General features: G+C 34.5%; 1 protein-coding gene across 6 annotated transcripts in view; it reads left to right on the forward strand.

Moving 5' to 3' along the window:
* The window catches only part of NUDT4 (nudix hydrolase 4), a 29089-nt gene extending 19387 nt beyond the window's left edge, over window positions 1–9702 (forward strand). The window contains exons 2-6 of one of the 6 annotated variants that reach the window (XM_031939075.1): window positions 1353–1463; window positions 2186–2230; window positions 5367–5454; window positions 6483–6636; window positions 9296–9702. In XM_031939075.1, the coding sequence (XP_031794935.1) occupies window positions 1353–1463; window positions 2186–2230; window positions 5367–5454; window positions 6483–6636; window positions 9296–9335 (438 nt within the window). In that variant the 3' untranslated portion in view covers window positions 9336–9702. Of the gene's footprint in view, window positions 1–1352; window positions 1464–2185; window positions 2231–5366; window positions 5455–6482 lie in introns of all 6 variants that reach the window. The other 5 variants (XM_031939076.1, XM_031939073.1, XM_031939074.1 and 2 more) reach the window with 5 other exon arrangements.
* The last annotated feature ends 11928 nt before the right edge of the window (window positions 9703–21630 follow it).

Consider the following 21630-nt stretch of genomic DNA (forward strand, 5'->3'; position numbering starts at 1 on the left):
AGAACAATTTGTAATGGCTGTAAAGTGACATTCATGACATTCAACAGACTCTGTGGAGCAATTAAGGCATGGTCAGACTGGGCAAGATCATTAACTGCATCCTGACTTTTTTTTTTTTTTTTTTTTTTTTTTAATCTTAAATTGCTAATTCACAAGCAAATCATTGTCTTGTCTTGATGTCTTTGACATTCACCTTTCATTCCATTCATTCACAGCTAGTCCCAATTTGACACTAGTCCTAATGGTATCTCTTGGGAAGGAAGGGAAGCACAGGTTTGTGTTCAAATCCAGATTATTTTTTTGTTATCAGCATTCAGCATTAAACCTCTCAGCCTCTTTACCTTATTTGTAATAATATATATAGCCTAAATCTAAAATACAATATAATTAAAAGGTTGTGGAGCTTTTTTTTTTTTTTGGGGGGGGGGGGAGGTAGCTCTTAAACCTTATTAGAAATGTACTCAAAAACTAGAAAAACTTGCAGAATTGACCTCTTCCAAACATTTTTCATATTTGTGGGTTAGAAACATAAAGGAGATTCCAGCAAGTCAGGAATGATAAACTTTAGCTAATTCTAATTTAAGGAATGATTGAAGATTAAAGGGAGAAAGCATTCCTCCCTTAAGACCTCTCTTATCTAAGAGAAAGGGTGAAATGGTTTTTGAGATAACGTGTTCTATAACATCAGCAAAAGTATCATGCCTTATAGGCATTGGTACTTTTGTTCTGTAACTTGAATTATTGTCAGAATTAAAGCCTTTAGTGTCAAGATTTTTGGATACTTTTCTTTGCTTCAGTTATTAATTCAGTCAAAAAAATTAAGCATGGTTGTGTGTCAGTTGTAGGGATTAGAAAAAACTTCATGTTGGAAGATTAAGATGTAATCTATGGAACAGGTATGAATAAATGTTTTAAAATTACGTTTTTGGCAAAACTTCAATATGATAATGTCTTAGACTAGGTTACAGACCAGTATGTTAATTTTGGCTGGTAAGTCCCTTAAACTTTTCCTATCTATAAAATAGGAATAATGATACTCCAGAGAGAGATACAGAGGTGGTTAACTAATTACTTTGAATAATACTAAGAGATGAAATACTTTAATGCTTTAAAAAAAAAAAAAAAAAAAAAAGTCAGGTATGTTAGGGTTTTGTTGTTGCTTTGTTTTTTAGTATGTAGCTATGAATTCTTGTTTAACTGGATTCCCAAGGAGGGAAATCTGTTCTTTTCTAGGTAAAGGGAATAGTTTATGTGTTAGTTGCATGTAGTGTCCTTTTCTTATATATATATATGTTTGGTTGACTAACTTTAATTTAACACTTAAAAGCTTTACTCTTTGTTCTAACAAACAGGTGCTGTTAGTGAGTAGTAGTCGGTATCCAGATCAATGGATTGTTCCTGGTGGAGGAATGGAACCTGAGGAAGAGCCAGGTGGAGCTGCAGTAAGAGAGGTGTATGAGGAGGTGAGACCAAGGATTAACCTAGTGACTTAAAATATCTCCCCTTTCCCCCAGGGAATAGTTTGTCTGTCCAGAAAAGTAAAGGGGAGGTGTACAGGTTCTTCTGGTTTACATTCTAGCAGTCATATGATGGGATAAGTCACACTTACACTCAGTTCCCCTGGGGAAAGGCATAACAGTTGCCCTTGCCTGTATTACCTTGTTGTTTCCAGGTACAATTTACAAGCTTTTAGAGTGTTTGAGAAATGGAAATTCCCTAAGGGTTCTAGGAACAGCCAGTCTCATTTGGCATAACCATAGCTATGAAACAAACTTAACTGAAAGTATAGGAATATAAAGACTATAGAGATTTCAATCTAAGGGAAGAAATCATTGATTTTGTTTGTTCTTTGAAGCAAACAAGTTGTAGCTATATTTAGTTACCATCACCTAATTAAGGTATGTTAAGACCTAGCAAAGCCAGGTAAAAGGTGAAATGCAGAGTATCTTGAAATATATCCTAAATGAAAGGATAATTGAGACTATTTCATTTTATAACGGTATGAATGAAAACAGTATTTCTGACATTTCACTCAAAGAACTAGTATTAACTTAGTTAAAAATTTTACATTTCAATGTGTTAATAAACATTTGCAGGAAGAAATAAAAATATAAAATATTTTAGTGAAAAACTTCAATATGAAGTTCTGGTGTTTTGAAAAAGTTAATTTATTATTTATTTGTAGGCTGGTGTCAGAGGAAAATTAGGCAGACTTCTGGGGATATTTGAGGTGAGTTCTAAAAATATCACTGTTCAGCTGCTTAATGTTTTTTAAATTGCTGTTTTCCTAGCATACACAAATCATGAGTTTCTTCTTCAGGCCCAGTAGGCAAGAGGGGTTGCCACATTTCCAGCTTTGAAAAAGTTTCCAGATTGCAACCTGATGTTCTTTCTGAAGTACTAAATATAAGCACATCAAGGTTCTGGAGAATCCTTGTAGCTTTTGAAAATTCACATTGAGATCATTGGCAGCTATTCTGTAGCAAAGACAAATTAAAAACTCATAGCTAGATGAAGCAGAGATACATTTGCATGTCTTAAGAACAAGAAAATTTTTGTCACCAAAAATTGTTAAACTCTATCTTGATATAGAGAGAACTTTCTAGTGTTTCATTAAGGGGGAGGCTTGGTTCTTAAAGACTAGGCCAGCAAAATTATGAGCACTGGCAGGTCTTAACCAAACCATAAGGGCTTCAAGGATGGACAAAGCAAATAAACCATCTCTTTTTCTGAAGACTAGCCAACTAAGATAATACAAGGACTTCAAATTTAATTATAACTATATCAACTCTAGAAGACCAAGTTGCTTTAAAAAAAAGAAAGAAAGAAAGAAAAGGAGATAAATTGTCTAGCTCCTACATACTTAAATCCCCCCCAAATCACATCAGACTGAATTCTGATTAAGAAATTCTATTAAGAAGCTAAAAGAACTCTATAAAAAGTTAGCCAGAAGCCTATAGGCAATAAGAATGGAGGCTGTAGGCAAATCAGTCTAGAGACACATAGCTTCTTTGTATCCTGAAAGCCAAGAGTAGAGGATCTTATTTTTGGGTGGGGTGGTTAACACATAAACCCCAACCTTGTAAATATCCAGATTTTATAGGTGTTTTGTACCATGGAAATAAACGATGTCTAGACCTGTTGTAGTCCCAATATTTGATGGTAGAGAAGGAGGAGCGGGGAAAACAAGCATTTATTATAGGGCACTGAACTAAATATATTTACAAGTATTTCAAGATGGGGAGAGTTGAGAAGCTGATATTTTTGGGGAAAGTGGGCAGCAGTTAACCCAATTTATTAAAAGAACCCTAAAGCCCTACATCTTAAACATGTGTCCAGGAACTCTTAGATAGGAAGCTTCATTAATTTATTGATCTGTGAAACTTTTACTGGACAAAATTAGAAATAAATGCTGGTTGCTTGAATAAAAATATCCAGCCTATGTTGTTGGGGATGGGTTCATGTCATAATGTTAAGAATCAAAATAGTTACTAAAAGGTATTAGGATTGTTCTTAGATGTCTCTAGTTAATCCTTTTGTAAAAGCTTTTCTACAGATTAACAGTGTTCTTTGAACTATTCAGTTATTTGGCCCAAAGGATCTGCTATAAATGTACCAGGTTTAGTGAACAACCACTTTTCTGTGTAACAGAAAAATCAGTCATGTTTCCAAAGCTCCGTCACTAGACCTGAATTTTGGGAGGCTTTCCAGAAGTCTGTTTCATTAAGCTGAAGTGCCTCCCCTTTACTTAATAATTGTGGCCACTACCTTAAAAGTACACAGTAACATCTCAGAACACTGAAACCATTTGATAGTGCTAAGAGAAGAGACTCTGTTCGAGTAAGACTTGGAACTAGCATACTTCCCTCTGAGGACCTTTTCAATTTGGTCATGAGGACTTGCTTATTGTATCATGACATACTTAAACTTGAATGATGAAATAACTCCATCTTCTGGTAAATGTGGAAGTTGTTTCTTCAGGGTTAAGTCTTTAGTGTAATTTTTGGTAAGTACTGGGAATTTTTGTAGATTCTCACTCACTAGTTGCTACCTTTGCTAATTTAGAAAAAAGTTCCATATATTTTTTCATAGAAAGTTACTATTTTTAAAATTCCACATTATACTGTAATGAAGGGTTTTTTGAACACTTCACATACTGATAGAGCCCCTATGATTTTGTCATTGATTTGCTCTGACACAGATCAGTTTTGTGGCAAAAGAATTTGTCACTGGTATCTCTGATAGATTTCTATCATTTATACTCCACTGCCATGAACAAGAACCCTGGCCTTCACCCATATGGTAATGTAGCAGAACAGGATTTAAAGATTATTGAAAGCATGGTTAACCACCTAGCTTTGACTACTAAGTGAAAAGAATATTTTGAACCCAGTTCAATTAATAGTTAATAAAGACAAAATTTCAACAAAATCTTAATATTTCCATGACTCCCGATCAAGTGGTGGATGGACTCTGGTCAAGATAATTTTTTGGATGTGTCCAACGTAGAAATTTTATTTCTTCTTCCTTTCCTATCTTCCTCTTTCTTTCTTTAGGTTAAAAATACTTTGTCTTTTTTAATGTGGGAGAGATGGTTTGGGACAAGCTATCTTTAAAAGGAAGTTTTAACAGCACAGTAAATAAAACACCAACCCTCTGGCCAGTCAGTTAACCCCAGTTGCCTCGTCAAATCCCCCCAAAATCTCAGTTACTGCTCTTAATACTTTTTAGGAAGGAAAGCAGACTGGTTCAAAGTATTTGATGCTAATAAAGTTCTTCAATGTCATAAACCTCTGGGAAAACTGAAGTTGGGCTGCTCACTAACCAATAGAAATTGGTGATTTTTAGTTAACTGAAAAAAAAATCATAACCCTAGTTTAAATAAATACTCTGATACTTGTCTATGCAGTGACTTAGGAAAGGAAAAAAGAATGACTAAATACTGTTTGGATCAGAGACAAGAAAACTAAATCAAACATTTTTGAAATCTGATTTTCTTACATGATAGATTTTTTTCCTCCTCCTGGGGGGAGGTTTGCAGTGAGACAGTGTTGGCTTCACTCGTTTTTTATGCCCTAGTTACCATCTCTTTTTGATACATTAGTAGACTTCTAACTTGATAGAGCAGCAAATTATCTAAAAGTCTCTTTAAGTGGCTTGTCCTTGTACCACCTCATGTGACTTTGGGCTTCAGTTACATGATGATTTATACATTTTTTATTTCTCTCATCAAGATCATTAAAAAGTAAATATATGCTTGTTTTTAATTTTGATGACAATGTTTTATAATATTACTATTGGTAAATATTGTATAATAGTTAAAACATGAGCCTGTAGATTAAAATGTCATCTTTTTCATATTCAAGCAGAATCAAGACCGCAAGCATCGCACTTATGTTTATGTTCTTACTGTCACTGAAATATTGGAAGACTGGGAGGATTCTGTTAACATAGGTAAATATTTTTTAAATTCTTCCACTTCATAATCTCTTAAAATATTTTTTAAAGAAGCAAATAGAATTGACTGTCTTGGTACCCATGAGCTAATTCCAAAAATTAGTTTGATTAAAGTCATAATGCATAAAAAATTTGGGGAGGATTAAAGGTAGTGAAGGACTGTATCTGAACTGCTCTGTCAAATTTTTTTTTAGTTATCTCTCATGTTTTCAGAGTGCATGTCATTTAATATTTGGAGCTGCCTTAGTCAAATCACCTATCATATGACTAAAAGGCATCCATATATTTAAGAAAGAATCTTCGTGTTTTAATAGGCCAGTTGACTTTACATGCTGTGATAGGGTGAAGAAAGTATGGGAATAAAATACATTATTTAAATGTTATTTTATCTGGGCTCCTGATTTTAGCCATTAAAATCTATGGATCATGTTCAGTAAAAGAATGTTGTAATTTTAGCTAATTAAGCACTCTGCCAATACATGTTTTGGGGCCCTACTTTTTGCTTCTCCCTGTCAGGTTCTGACCATCTTCACCTTCATTCATTTAGACTCTATATGAAATGACCCAAAGTTTTAAAAAAAAAAATGTATTATGATAAACTCCTACTTTTATATATTAGTTAACAGCCATGGCTTAGAAGTTATTCTTTTTGATACTTTATTTAAATTCTGAGGAATTGGTTCTGTTGATCATTAGGCAGCATTAAACTTTTTTTTTTCCCCTCAGTAATGTTTTATTTTTCCACATACAAGATAGTTTGCAGCATTCATTTTTTTAAGACTTTGTGTTCCAGATTTTTCTCCATCTCTCCATTATCTTCCCAAAACAAAAACTTGATATAGGTTAAACATGCATGATCTTTTAAAATATATTTCTATATTTGTCATGTGCAAAAAAAAAAAAAGTGAAAATGCCAGAGGCATTGAGTTCTTAATCTATTCAATTGATTTGATGGGGACAAACTGCGATTAAAATGAGTTTTTTAATAGTTATTCTAATTTTATTTTTATTTTTATTTTTTTTAGGAAGAAAGAGAGAATGGTTCAAGGTTGAAGATGCCATCAAAGTTCTTCAGTGTCATAAACCCGTGCATGCTGAGTATTTGGAAAAATTGAAGTTGGGCTGCTCACCAACCAATGGAAATTCCATGGTTCCCACCCTTCCAGACAACAATTCTTTGTATGTAACTTCTGCACAGACTTCGGGGTTGCCATCTTCTGTAAGATAAATATCTAGGTGACCATACCCAGTTTCACAGGGAGAAGTCTTCTGTATTTGACATCCACATGTTTAAACTGCCTGAATTGTCATAATGCTGTTTATTCAAGCAGTTTTCATATTTTTCAGATGCTTTTTAAATATTTCCCTTTTTCTTTGACAGTGTAAAAATATTTCAGTAAACCAAAGCCATATGGAATTTTTTTTTTTTTTAAGATGCCTTAACTGTGTGCCCTCTCCCTTGCCTAAAATGCATTTTTATTTTTGTTTTTTCAGACTACTCTGCATTCTGGTTTTCACATCAACTTACCTAGTGTGGTAGTCTGAAGTTTTTTGTTTTGTTTTTTGTTTTTGTTTTTAAAGGAAGTCAAGGGGAGAGATGACTGGGTACTTTCCTAAAAGCATTGACCCATTGAAAACAAGCCTTCTATATAGTGGTTTTTTAGATTTTAGAGCTAATTTCAAAATATTAAAATGTTTATAGTGCCACTTTGTTTCAGATAGCCCTCCTGTTTACTTGGAAATTAGAGAGAGAAGATGTGTATTAAACACCATTTCTCTTCTATTAGAGGGTATTGTTTTGTATACATGTGGTATCTTTTCCCTCAAGATTCAAACAGTTTTTTCCAGTGCTGAGTATAGAAGACATTTCATTATGAGATACCACTATGATAAGACATACACCCTGGAAATAAATAAAATAGGCTCATGAAAAACAGCATTAAGATTCATCATCAACCTCCTTTTTGTGCAGAATTTCCTAGATAAAGCATGTTACTGTTTTTAATGGGGAAAAAACCCTTCTTTATACAATTAATCATTTTCATGACATTTTCATTTGGTTTGTTTCATTAATCCACTGCTACAAATAGCACACTGGCATCAAGCTCAAATACTTTCTCATTCAGTTTCTGCCATTCCTTTTAATCCCTGGCCACCTCTTCATTATCTTTCCTGGCAATCAGTAGCCAACAGAATTTAAGATATCCAGGTATATGATGGAGAGCTTACCTCGTTATAGAACCTTTTAAATGTTCTACAAACCCCTCAAATTTCACTCCCAATAAAAATTTAGGAGTGGGACACTTTTGCATTTCTTCATTTGGAAAAAGATTATGACTGAGAGTTTTTAAGTTCTTTTCACTCTCAAAACAAGATACCTAAAACCAAGGGTCCCATCTAAAATGCAAATACCTCTAGCCTAATCAGGTCAGAACTGAGGTTTTAAATTTAAAGCATTTTGAAGAGATGTGGGGTTAAAAATCATTCTATAAACATTTGTAAATATTCTAAATGGTAAATAGTGAGTGTAAAGTGGAAAGTCCATGTAATTTAAACACTTTGTTATTCAGTATACAAATCGTTAACCTACTTTTAAAACACAATTGTGTAAAATGCTGCTATAAATTAAAATTGAGTGCTGTTACACTTTTAGGAATTATTGGTGCCACAGTTTGAAATGAGATCTTGTACCATTCAAACACACCAGATCTTAAGTACAAGTTCTAACTCAACATGAAAATAGGTTTTGAAAATGTATTACTGCTAAACAAAAGAAATGACGAAAGTAGAAAATGAACATTTGGAGAATTTCCTATTCCAAATTATGTAACTTGATTGAGAAATGTTATTTCTCCTTGTACAGGAAGTTAAACATCTTAAAAAAAAAAAAAAAAAAAACCAAAAAACACATTCTGGGCAAACCCTTTGCAATCCCATAAATTGACTTAGAAAAATTTCATGGGCTAGATGTTTCTCAGAGTAACTTAGTCATTTGAGAAGTTTCTTTGAATTACAAACAGCCAAAAGAAACTGGATTTTTGTTTTATGGACTCAATGTTTGTACATAAAACTACTCCCACTTAACATTCTATGACACTGGGGATTTTTTAAAAAGCTTGTACATGGTATTCTTAGAGGTAATAATGCATGCTCTTATTTTGTAACTCAAACTATGTATTTGATAAAAATGTAAAAATGTACAGTATTGATGTTAACCAACTCCTAAGAGTTGTTAGCCTATAAATATTTTGTTGTATAATTTTTTTGGTCAGCACATTTGGGCTTAGTAGTGCCATATTCGGATTCCTTAATGCCATTCAGTGTACAGATCTCTTTAGTCTCTATGCAACTTGCAAGTTTTCCTTTAATTTAGTTTTGATTCCTAATGCTTCTCTTTGTATAATTTAACAGAACATTTTACAGTTGTCATATTTCAAAGTAAAATGTTATCACCGCAGCATTGGTTCTTGTTAAATAGTTCAGACCAGTTTAGTAAAATCACATTTGTGAAATCCTGAGGATAGATAGCTTTCTCTGGGTACAGAGACAGCTGAAGACACCTTCAGCTCAAACAGAGATGAGCTACAGTGAAGTGGCTGAATGTTCTCTCTCATCCCAATCCTCTAAAACTACATTCTGTTTTTTAAAACATTGTTCTCACATAGTAGGCCAGTTAGTCACTGGTACATTACTTGTGGTCTTCTTTGCATAAAGATTCACAAGTACTTGATCCTTGTTCCCTGAATTATCTTGGAGTGGGCAGGATGCCATGTTAGGATTAGAAATAAAACTAATTTATAGAAAAAGACTATTAGTAATTTTGATTTGTTGACATTAGGAGAAAGCTGTTTTCTGCCCGTTTTGTAAAGGACAATTGAAGTTTCCCAGCTGGGTAAGTGCCATACTTGTTAACACTTAAGAACTTGGAATGTCGGAGACCACTAAGGCAGTAATCTTGGGGCCATATATATGGACCCAGGACCAGGGTTGGCCTAATGTGGAATTTTTCAAGAAAAGTCTGTTCTGTTGACAACCACCACTTATTATAAAGAAGCAAACTAAGGAAACAAAAGGCTGTAAACATTTTTAATTGTTCTGCATGGTTTTCTTTTGAAGATTGGTGTAAGAATTTTGACTTTTTATATTTGAGATAAAATATCAGAATAAAAATTAAATAAATGTTGTGTGGCTGAGGTACTTAAATTTAGAATTTTATAGTTACAGCCAATTCCTATCTTATCAATATCCTATGCTTATTTTCTTTTGGCTAATTGTACACAGCTCTGATCAATTGAATTTTAAACACATTTAACATTTACTGTAAATCAGTGTTTTGTTTTGAAAATAAAAGACTGGGGGAAGGGGATGCATTCTTTTAAAGTATAGTTAGGTAGAGGTGGAGGGGCAGCAGAATAATAAGTAAAAATATAAATGTATCTTCGCCCTCATGTTGATTAGATGAATATATTAATGTATTTTTAGAGTTGTAGCAACTATCCCAACCCTCTTGTGAAAGGAAGGAGCCACTAGCTATTTGCAGGAGTGAAATTACATTGCAGAGGAGCAAAAAGTATTGAAAGGCTAGCTTTCCCAATAATGGATGGATGGTGTGACTACACTGGGTTTTTTTAATCCACAAAATAAGTGAGACAAACTAGTAGATTTCCTCATTTCTGCATAAAAGAAAAGAAAGATTGGAGGATTTCAGGACAACCTAACAAGGTTTCCATTCTCATTTCACCTATTCCTCTGTACTGGAGAAGAAAAGACTGACTTAATTTAGCTTTGAATTTGAAAATTGCAGAGAGTTGGAAAATAAGCATCTGGATCTCCCTCAAGAAAACTATTATTATTTTAAATCAACCATAGTTGGTTTTAAAAAAAAAAATACTAATGCCAATATCAGCTGTTTAGACATTACCCTGGCCAAGTTATGCTCATTCTTAAAGAATGAAAATAAATTTTGAATGTGATAGCATCAGTGCATAATTATATTGGTTCCTAATTCAGTTTTCCAGTATTCACAATTCCTGAATATTGAGTATGTCAACACTCCTAGGAAAATCTGGCAGTAGGTAAGGCCCTTCTTCTCTCCCCTCGCCCCCCCAATCAATTTGTGCTTTGGGTGTGAGAACTCTTTTTCCTTTCAAAGATCTCCAGGAGATTGAGCCAAATAATGTACTTTATCCTGACAAACATACTTAGTGCCACATAACTTGCTTTTGAATGGTACGGATACTTTATTTACTACATAAAAGAGCTTTTGATTTGTAAGTACTAAGTGCTCCTATTTACTGTAACCTGGAGAGTTATCAATCTCATTTTTAAAAGTTCATTTTCTAATATATTTCTGGCAGACTAATTCAGTGGTGTCAAACCCAAATAGAAAAGGGGCCATGAAATTGTAACTGACATCCCTGATTAGTATTTTTTCTTTTCAAATATTACCCATTAGTTTCCCATGTTTGACATCTGTTCTGATTCTCCACTGTTTTCCAGTTTTTGCTTTTATATTTACTTTTTAAACTAAAATTTCAAATTTGTTTTTTTCCTAATAAATCTATTCCTCTGATCAAGAGATCTCACCTGGGCAGAAAGAGAAAGACAAAATTCTCATCAATATAGCCAAATAAAATGAATTCCCAATTTGACCATTTGTTTTATTCTGGATCCTGAGTCTATTACCTCACTGTCAGGAGTGGGTAGAATAGCATAACCCTGGCATTAAAATGGTCACCGCACTGCATTCATTTTACCCTGTGGCAGATCATACGAGTTTTCAAAGGTTTAACATCCCTTTAGTTTCTGGTTCTTTTCCACTAGAAGAGTAGAAGGACCTGTTGCTAGGTCAGAGGAGAAACAGTTCCCTGTTAGGCAACTTTTTGGGCAAAATCCATTTTGTGATAATATGTAGCTCTATTCACAGTGCATTAATTTGCTTGTCCATAACAACCCCACCAATATTGTTAATATGTTAAGGAGGGAAGTGATTTCTTTTTTGTCCCTAGTGTCTGGAATATAGTGAATGATCATCAATAAATCCTTTTTGATTGGGGGAAAAGTGTAATTTGAAACTATTTCCATCTGGCTAGACTTAACTGCCTCTGTTTAATCTTTTTACTTACTCTAAATTTGAATTTCATTATTACATTTGTTTGGGAATGAATTTGCCAGTGAAATTTGCCAAGATTCTCCACCCCATCTCATTTAAAGAGAAAAATTAAATTAAATTAAACTTAAATTAAAATGTATCGATTAGGGAGATAATTTGACTGCTTAGTGGTGAATGAACTGGACTGGGAGCCAGAGAAACAAACCGCCAGGCTATGGCAGTTAATTCAGGTCCTGTCCTGACAGTGTTAGGATCACAATAAGCCCCCATTCTTTTTTGGTTTATGAGCTTTTCCTATAATTTCTTTGTTTCTTAAAATTTATGTGACATTATCCTGATATCGTATTAGTCTCACTTTTGAATGTAACGGCTCAAGTCTCAAAGTTCCACAAAACCAAAAATTGTATTTGAATATACCATAATGTATAAAAAATAGTTGAACTTGGCTGAAGTATGGCTTATATATTCTGCAGCCATGAAATCCTTCAACTTGAAATGTTGCTCCCTCACTAGAACTGACAGAGCCAATGATTTAGATGGACTTTTTAGATTTGTTTACATTAAAGCTGTATGTATTCATAGTACTCAATTTCTCCTTCACTCATGATTTCCTATCCCATTTTTTTGCCCGATAATTTTGATCTTTGTTGATATTTAATGTCTTAAGTTAGGTTCTCCAGTTCATATACCTCAAAGAGGAGAAATATTCTAAGCATTTATTCCTTAATGCTTTTTAATGTGATTAGTTGGAGAGATCTGGGCCCTGTTCTAGCTATATTGGGCTTCTTTGAATATTTTGGTAGACTTAATTATCTCATCTTATATTTTGCTAGGTTTGCTTTTGGCTTCAATGCCTTTGAGAAAAAGCTAGAAAAAGTCTATACTTTCTTTCTATGCTTTCTCTCAGATCCCCTCCCCAACTGACCACAAAAAAGTCCAAATTGGATCATTCTGTTGTATTCATTCTCCAACCCTACCCTCAGAATATAAAGTTCCACTGTTTAGCACAAATTGGCACATAGTGGACACTTCAAGTGTCTCACTTATGAATAGTTACTTAATTGCTGCTACTCAAAAATACAGAATATTCTGCAAATAATGACAAAAAAAAATTGACAAATTTTGATGCATCCAAATTCTGGAAAATTCGATTTTTTTTTGTACCTGAAATGACAAAGTATGGAGAAATGCAACACTTAAATGCCAAAGTTTATTTGTTTTTACACTTTACACAAAAAAGATGGTATTTACAATAACTTAAGCAAATGCATTGGAATACCATGAAAGGGGCCACTGTCATTCCAGCTGTGCAGCTCAATGTATAGAATGAATTAAAAGTGCCTGCCTTCTCTTCCAATAATGGACCAGTCAAGATACAATATCAATGGAATCTATTTTCAAAGATGTACAGAAATAAATGGAGTTTCTTTTGAGTTAGATACCATTTATACTACCAAATAACCATTTTTAAAAAATCAAATTACACTATCCACTAAGTAACAATTAAGCATTTAACCTTGAACACCTTCAAAAAGAACTCATCTACCTAATTTTTTAAATTTGTGGTGCCTCCATTTACCAATCAGATGGTCCAAAAACACAACCAGTGTTTTCTTAGTCCTAAAGAACATTTGCTTAGTAGAAGAAAGGAAAGGAGAGGGAAGAAAGGAGAGGTGGGGAATAGAACTTTAAAGCAATTTTTAAATGTACCATTTCCTCTTAGAAAAAGACAATTGAAAACAGAAAGCTAACAGAAAAACTAACGTTTTTCCGTTAAAACAGTTATATATATATAGATCAGTTATATATATATATATATAAAGCTTCTGTGTCCAGTATTTAAAACATCAAATCAAAGAACTTGGGGTTACCGACTAACAAAAAGTACCACTAATATCACCATCACAATCTCTGCTGCTTTTTGTCAGTTCTTTCATGAGGCACAGAAAATTCTACCTGTCCCACAGACTGTTTCGGCTCCATTCTCTCCTCAAAGGCAAAATCATGCAATACTGAAATAAAGTTATCATGCTCAAATCAAAAAGATGTTTTTCTCTCATTTAACATAAGCTAATTGGGATTCAAATTTGTGTGGCCTTTGGCAGTATGGTTCCCTTCTCAGGAAAGTTGTTCTCCGCTTATTTTGAGATCCATATACCATCTGTCTCACTCCCCACAATAGTGCCCAACATTGAGAACTCGTTTCGACAAAGTATGGCTTTATAACCCGTCCAGATTCATCCAATGCCAAAGGGTAGATGGGGCAGTATGCAATGTGGCTCATCTTGTGTCGTTTTGATGGGATCCCAGACACACATGAAAAAGAGATTGTGCTAATTTTACTAGCCTTTGGTATCTTTCATATTTTTTATAAAGTAATGCTCCACCAGCAACAACAGTCTGCTAGATAACTAGCAGAGAGTATCAAGCAGAGAAGCTTGATACAGATTCTTTGGCCATGGCAATCAGTTCCAGGAATTGTTCTAATACGTAAGTATAGTGAAAAGGAGACCTCTTAATACCTCAAATACTCAATACCTCAAAACTTTGAAGGACCAAGGAGAAACATGTAATCAGAAGAAAAAATGAGAGACTGATAAACCTAGTCAGAAAATTTCCAAACCTTATGAACAGGCACCATCACACCAAACCAGTTACCTATGTAACTTCCCAAAGTGCAAAGGACCGACCTATGCTCACTATTTATGTGAATGGAATACCGTTAAAAGGATTAGTAGACACGGGTGCAGATCGTACTGTCATTAGAGGTCAAAAGATACCTGGCCAAAAATACCTATATGTATCTTTGTATGTATGCAAAGTATCTTTGCATACATAATATCTTTGTATCAATAGCAGCAGAAGTTAGCCCCTATTTGAAAGGCTTTTACTCCTTTTGTGGTTGAAAAAATCCCCATCAATCTGTGGGGAAGAGACATTTTAAAGCAGATAGGATTAAGTACTTCGGCTTTTTAGGCAGGGCTGCTGTTGAAGAAATGAGCCAACCGACTCAAAGTGACCCAGCACAACGATGTCACTTCCTGGTCTGTAGAGGAAGCTTGGAACCTCCTTGGTCTAAAAGTAGATTCCCAGCAAATTTTTTTTTTAATGGGTAAAAAGGCAAAATATAAACAGCTTCTATATTGAAGAGAACAGATTTCAAACCCTGAGGAGACTAAAAGCAGATTGTCTCCAGATAACCAGAGGATGACTTGTGTCTTCACCACACAAGGGTTAGGATTAGGGTTCATCCTAACCCTAGAAGAAATTAAAAAGTATCTTAAAAGAGAGCTAGAAAAAAGAAAGATTTGATAAAGTGGAATCAGAAAGGATGACAAGGCTTAGGATATGCCCTGGTCCTGCTGGGGAAATACTCTGGTTCTTCTCAGGTGGATGAAGCAGAGATAACAGAACGAACGGGAATGTATGTAGCCAACATGGGAGTTGGCTAAAGATTTTCATTTCCAAATGTTAGCAAAGAAGCTTGGTAACTTCAATGAAAAGGAATTTCATTCAGAGACAGAGGTTTGAAAGAGATTGTCAAATCAAAATTGAAATCTCTTGACCTCAACAAGGTGTTCTGTGTTACATTGCATTTCAAAATCACTTTCTCCTTTAAGAAAGGGTTCATCTCCTCACATGTAAAGTGACAACTTGCCACATTCTGTTGCCAAAATGTAATTTCAGAATAATGGCCTTTAAACCCCTTCACAATCCACCCATCCAGTCTTCTCATATTAAGATATGAGACCACCACTGAGAAAGTGACACTGCCCTCATTCACGAATCTCTGCTCTCCAATTGACTATCCCTGTCTGAAATATTCTCTTATCCCATCTCTCCTAGTTCAAATCTCAATTCTAGGGTTTTTTCCTTTGTTAAAGAACAAACATTAAGATTGTTTGACCTTTAATATTAATTATCTACAACCCAACCTGCCTAAAATGGATCCATGTTTGGATCATGGACAAATGTTTCTAATAGTTCAAATAAGACAATACAAAATATAACCCCCAAAATAATTATTTAAAACAAAAGTGCACCTATACTGCAAGAAAAATGTATTCAAACCCAGGTTTCAATTACCACTTGAATAAATCCTTTAGCATCATTAGACCTCATCTGTAAATCACAGATAATACCTGTAGTACTTACCTCACAAGGTTTTTGTGAATATCACCCCCAAAGAGAGGAAAAGAACCCATATTCATTAAAATATAGTTTTAACAAAGAATTAAGGAGGATGCTTATCCACTGGGGAATTGTGCCACAAGAAATGATGAAAAGGAGTTTGAGACAAACCTATGAAAATCTATAAGAACTGATGCAGAGTAAAACGAGCAGAACAATTCATGATAGCAAGATTATCATGACATTTCTTTAATTGAGAGGGAGAGGTTAGGAAAATTTTCAATTTTAAATGAAAGTGCCAGTTGTAGGCATATACACTATGATGATAGATTTTACCTTAATTTCTTTATCAATAAAATGAAGTGTTTGGACTTCCAGTTCTAAACCACGATTCTAGCAAACTCTACAGCAATATTTTCTCATGAGTAATGACAGAGCCACTTCAGGATCCTAAGTGACATTGACCACTAAGATGAAGAATGCCCTAATCTCACCAAATAAAAGTTTTTTAAAAAATACTTTGGGGTGAGTTTTCAAGGTCTCCAAGACAGGAATATTCTGAAAAATCTGTGAAATCAGAAAGGGGGAAAAGACATTACCAATGACCAACCCAAATGCCTTTCTCACAAAAATGAAAAAGGGGCAAACCACATCGTATAAAATCCATGAGTTTCGTATTCAATTCAAAGCATTTATCAAGCCAAGCACTTATGTGCTGAATAAGTGGACAAAGAAACACCTCCTATCCTCAAAGTAATACTATTCCATCAAGTAACACTAGGTACACAAGTAAATTCCATATGAAAATTTCCATAAGAAAAGGCAGAGTAGAGCATTTTGGTCAAGTTTTGAAGGAAGTTAGGGATCCAGGGAAATGAACAAGGAGAGAAAGTTATTATAAGGTACACAGCTGAGTTGCATGTAAGGTTGGAATGTTGGAAAGTTATTATAAGGTACACAGCTGAGTTGCATGTAAGGTTGGAATGTATAGATAAGGTTGGGGTCAGTTAAAGGGCTTTAAATGACAATTTGTATTTCATTCTAGAAGCAATAGGGACTCCATAGAAGAACACAAGCAAGGGGTCTGCTACATGTTAAATTATATTAAAATATACATTAGAAGTGAATCAAAAATTAACATCAAGCAAACATAAAACAAAGCCAAACACCCAATGTCCTAAACTGAAATCTTGAGGTATTCTTTATTCTTTTTATAATAAAAGCCTCTAGGTATCTTAAATTAGGTCACAATCTAAATCTAGTTTTATCTAATTCTACTTTGCCTCTTTCTAACTTCACTGCTTCTGCCAAACTTTTACCACATGCTTATAATGAGTGCACTTCTTAGCTTTCCCTCTTAGAACTAACTTTTTTCTAATGTCAACTCTAGAAATATTTCTTTCCAGGGAGGCTTTTCTCCCTGGAAAGAAAATACACTAACTAGTGGGAATTGAGTTCTTTCAATTCATTTTATATTTACTTAAACAAGATAATCTGTCTGCATACCCACAGCAGAATTCAAACTCTTTGAGAGAAAAAGTTTTCTTTTGCATAATTCCTACCACTGTCTTCTACACAGTAGGTACTTAATGCTTACTGAATTTAATTCTCCAAATGTTTTCTTTCACAAATGTTATTGCATTAATTCTATCCAGTTCCAATATGTTACAAAGCCTCCTCAGTGGGATCCAGGATCATTCCACACTAACTTCACCACCACAATGGAAAAAGTAATTAAAATACACTTATTTCTCAGATTTCAACTTGCAGCTGAGTTGACCCATAAAAACTGCCAAGGACAGGCAATGAGCAAAAACCAGAACTGAACGGAAGAGATCTGGTTGGATAACATTTTGGAAAATATGATGTTTTTCAAAGATCATAAGTTGCTTACAGTCACAAAATACCATATTTTCTCCCACAACTGATTCACGATGGCCTTAGAAAAGTCAAAAGTAAAAGTAACCTAACTAAAGACCTTTGGAAAGCTACAGTGTGCTCATTAATAATAATGACATGCCTAAGAAATATGAAGCTAAGGCCCACATGCCTGGAAAAGAAGAGGGGCTAGAATAATATGGAGTAATAATCACAGTGGCAACCAAGAAATAAATGTAAAAAGAATCAAAAATAGAGCCCTGGCTCTTTAGTCCGGCGGCCGTGCGACATAATGGATGGGATCTCTCATCAGGATCTGCAGAAAGCTGTAAACAACAATTGCAAAGGTAAATAGAGCTTGGAAGATGCTTCAGTGCAATTTCTCCTAATGGAGGGAGGACTCTGCAATCAGATTCAGAAAGCATCACATTTTTCAACACATGTCCAACTCACTCCAACCTGACAAGGAGGTCTAATTTTTAGAAGACTCATATTTGGTGCTGAAGCTAGTGGGGTCGTACAGGATGGCAATAAAAATGTGCAAGAAAAAATTTAGAGGCTGCATTAGAAATATTTGCATTAGAAATTCACTCTGTTGCCTTGGGCTATGTCCACGAGGAACCAAATAATTGATAATACATAAGCTTTGGGACAGGGCTCTTTAACCATGGACAAGCCAATGTAGCTTATGGACCCCATTCTCAAAATGGCATTTTATAGAGACACAAAATTAGATACATAAGATTAGAGGAAAATAATTTCTTTCAAATACTGTTATAAAAGGGCAGCTAGGTAGTGCAGTGGATAGAGCCCTGGCTCTTTAGTCAGGAGGCCGTGAGTTCCAACCCAGCCTCAGACATTTACTGTGTAATCTAAATGTCACCCACCACCACCACTGGGTTTTGTTTTTTGTTTTTTTTTTTTTTTTGGGGGGGGGGGGGAACAAATCCAAAAATAACCCCAGCCCAGATAAAGGACTTGGGTTTCCTGACTGTCAGATTGTTTTTTTTCCCCACTGTTGGGGAGCAATGCCATGTCTTGTCTTTTTTAAGCTATAAAATGAGAAAAGTGCACAACACTTTTGGATATGCAAAAAAAAAAATAAATAGCCTGCCCAAGATTTACATAGGAATCCACTACTTCTGGTACCTTTCTGTAATAGCACAGGATCCTCCCAAACAATCTGAGAGGACCTAAAAATCTTAAACATTTTCTCTAAATTATAAATCAAATTAAGCAAAATCCAAAGCACTGAGGTGACATCTCCATCAATATTAAGTTCATTAAAAAAAAGCGAATGTCAATATCAGATTCAAAGCAACTTTGCAATAACATGACACAAAAGCTCTGTGGTAGATACTGTATGTGTGTTTATGCACATGTTAGCAGAAACTATAGAATAGTTTGACTCATTTCTCTTCACACTTTGAATAGCTTTTCCTTTAATGGGGATGGAGACAGGAGATGGTAAACTGAATATAATCCAACATACCATTGGGGGGGGTAAATAAAAATAAGTCCTTGCTCATTCTCAATTTTTATTCAACTTACCCCTTTTAGCTCTAGACTTTTTAATGACAATCATATCCAGGTTACTCTATATCAAAATACATAAAAAAAAAAAAAAAATCCAAGTAAAATCTTAACCAATCTGATTCAAATAGGCAACTGATCTCTTTACAACAAAGTTCATCCCTGAGGAATTTGGCATACGGCAAATGTCTTTCTCAGTCTTGTCCATAAGCATCTCTATCCTGTCAAATGACTGACCCTCTAACAGCATGTCAAGACAAATTTAAACTCACAACCACCCTTGCCAAGGGAATTTAAAGGCAAGTGGCATGTATTTGAAAAAGCAAGGAAATGAAAATAATTCTATACGATCAAGCCAGTTATTGAAACCATGCTAAAACATTTTTTAAAAATGCAATACAATCAGTAGAGCTGTATAGAGGAGACTGCATATGTTACCTCCAGTAATATGGTTTTAAAAGCTTTTTTTTTTTTAAGCCTTTTTAAACTCACTGAAATACTTTAATTTTATTAAGCAAATTTGGACTGCTTACTTGGCATATTTTAAAATCTGTTTATCAAATACAGTTAATTGGAAAAGAAGTGTCCCTTCTACAATTAAGTTAATGAATGCCCCAGGGAGTAATTAAGAGGTATCTAACTAGTTGAAACCCTAAAGATTTTTTTCAAAAATAAAGATTAGCCCTTAAGCAGACATTTTCTTCAATGGCTGCTGTTAGAAGAGACCGCTGCAAAAGGGTGAAGAATTCAAGAAATGACTGGCTATGTTGCTTTTGCCAACTGAAATGGGATTCCTTATTACCATTACAAACCCACATCTTTATTGAAAATGACTATTTTCACTCTCAAAAGAATGCCAGTCAGGTAAGTAAATAAGACCTATCTATGCATTTTAAAAAATGCTGAAATACCAACCATTTTCATACAACCTGTTCCTAGAAGTAGAAAAAAAGAATTGGGAAAAGTCTAAAATGGAATTATGCCAGCTTTGAATTCATTTAATTCATTTTAAATTTATAATAGGAAAATTTTGCATTCAAAGAGCCAACTCTAGGAGTAAATTCTCAATATTTGTGAGGAAGTTAGTAACAACCAATTATTGACATGATCCCTATAGGATGAAACATTAATTTATAATGAAAACATGTCTTCGATCTTCATATTTTATAGAGTGCTTTAAGATCTACAAGGTACTATAGGTGCTATTCCCATAAATATTTGATGGGACAGGTTCAGCAATCTAATATTTCTTTGACATGGAGCTCCTCCAACCCCACCCCCACCCCCCTATTGCCTTCTAAAGTGAGTGTGTGTGTGTTGGGGGAGGAAGGAGAGAGGGTTGGGCCTGAATGCCTAAATTCAACAATTTCCCCAAGAGTCACACATTCAATATATGTGTCACAAACAGGACTTGAAACCACATCTTCCTGAATTCAAGCCCCTCTCAGCTTGTCTTCCTTAACAGATGAGCAAATGTGGCTCAGTTAAGTTGTAAAATCAGCTAAATGTGTTGAAGAACTGGGACTTGAGTCCAGGTGAACTGGATCCTAAGTAAGAAACACTTGGCTAACATTTGAGGATCAAAGGTTAACAAAAAGGTTTTGTTCCTTCTCTAAGATAAAAGACACCATTCTAGAAACCATGATGAATGCATCAAGTTCCAAGCAAACAAGAGCTAAAAAGGACCCTATGGTGAGGACCGTCCAAAATTTAGAGGGCAATCTGGGATGAATGCTTTCAAAACTGAGCAGGGAGAAATGGAAGCCAAAGGTAAATATACGTTATATATAAATATACAATCAAACATACAAAATCACTTTTAGTGACATAAGCGATCAAATTGAATCTGCCATTTATTTTGAAATTTGAATTAAACTTGTTTCTAACTACCCAAGCGCTAACAAAAAGCAGAAAGGTTTAGATGTCATGTCTTTGCTAAAACTTCTCAGGTGAAAACTCCCATTATATTGCTATAAATTGATTTCCTTTTATTCTTCTAGACTTTGCCCCTCAATCTTTTCCAGAGCTAGTCCAACAAACAATCCTTCACTCTTACACAATATTAAAGAACTGTGGCTCCTTGGAGAAAAAGACACCTGCTGTTTCATTCCTAGTTATTATAGAAAATACTATTCTGATAACAATGAAAATAAATTAATGCCCCATTAATTTGCTTGCTGGGGGGTTATAACATTACTTATTTGATCATTTCTAACACTTTAAAGGTAAAAATTCCTTCATACACATATTTTCTACTTCCATCTAAAGTTACCTGGTTACGTAAAAACTACAAATCTGAAATACAATCATGTCTACTTTTCATGCCTGATGCATATATGGTACGTACCTGTTTTTCTTGCGTCATTACCAGTCCTCCTATCTGCAGTTTTCCTAGGTTGTCATCCATTGCAAATTCCAATAGAAGGATTACAGAAACTAATTATGAATTAAAGTTCTAACATTTGTTAGCATGCAAAGAATTTTGAGGTATTCCAGTTACCAGTCATCAAAAGCAAATG

This window comes from Sarcophilus harrisii, chromosome 5, assembly GCF_902635505.1.
Source record: "Sarcophilus harrisii chromosome 5, mSarHar1.11, whole genome shotgun sequence".
In the NCBI taxonomy this organism is placed as follows: Eukaryota; Metazoa; Chordata; class Mammalia; order Dasyuromorphia; family Dasyuridae; genus Sarcophilus; species Sarcophilus harrisii.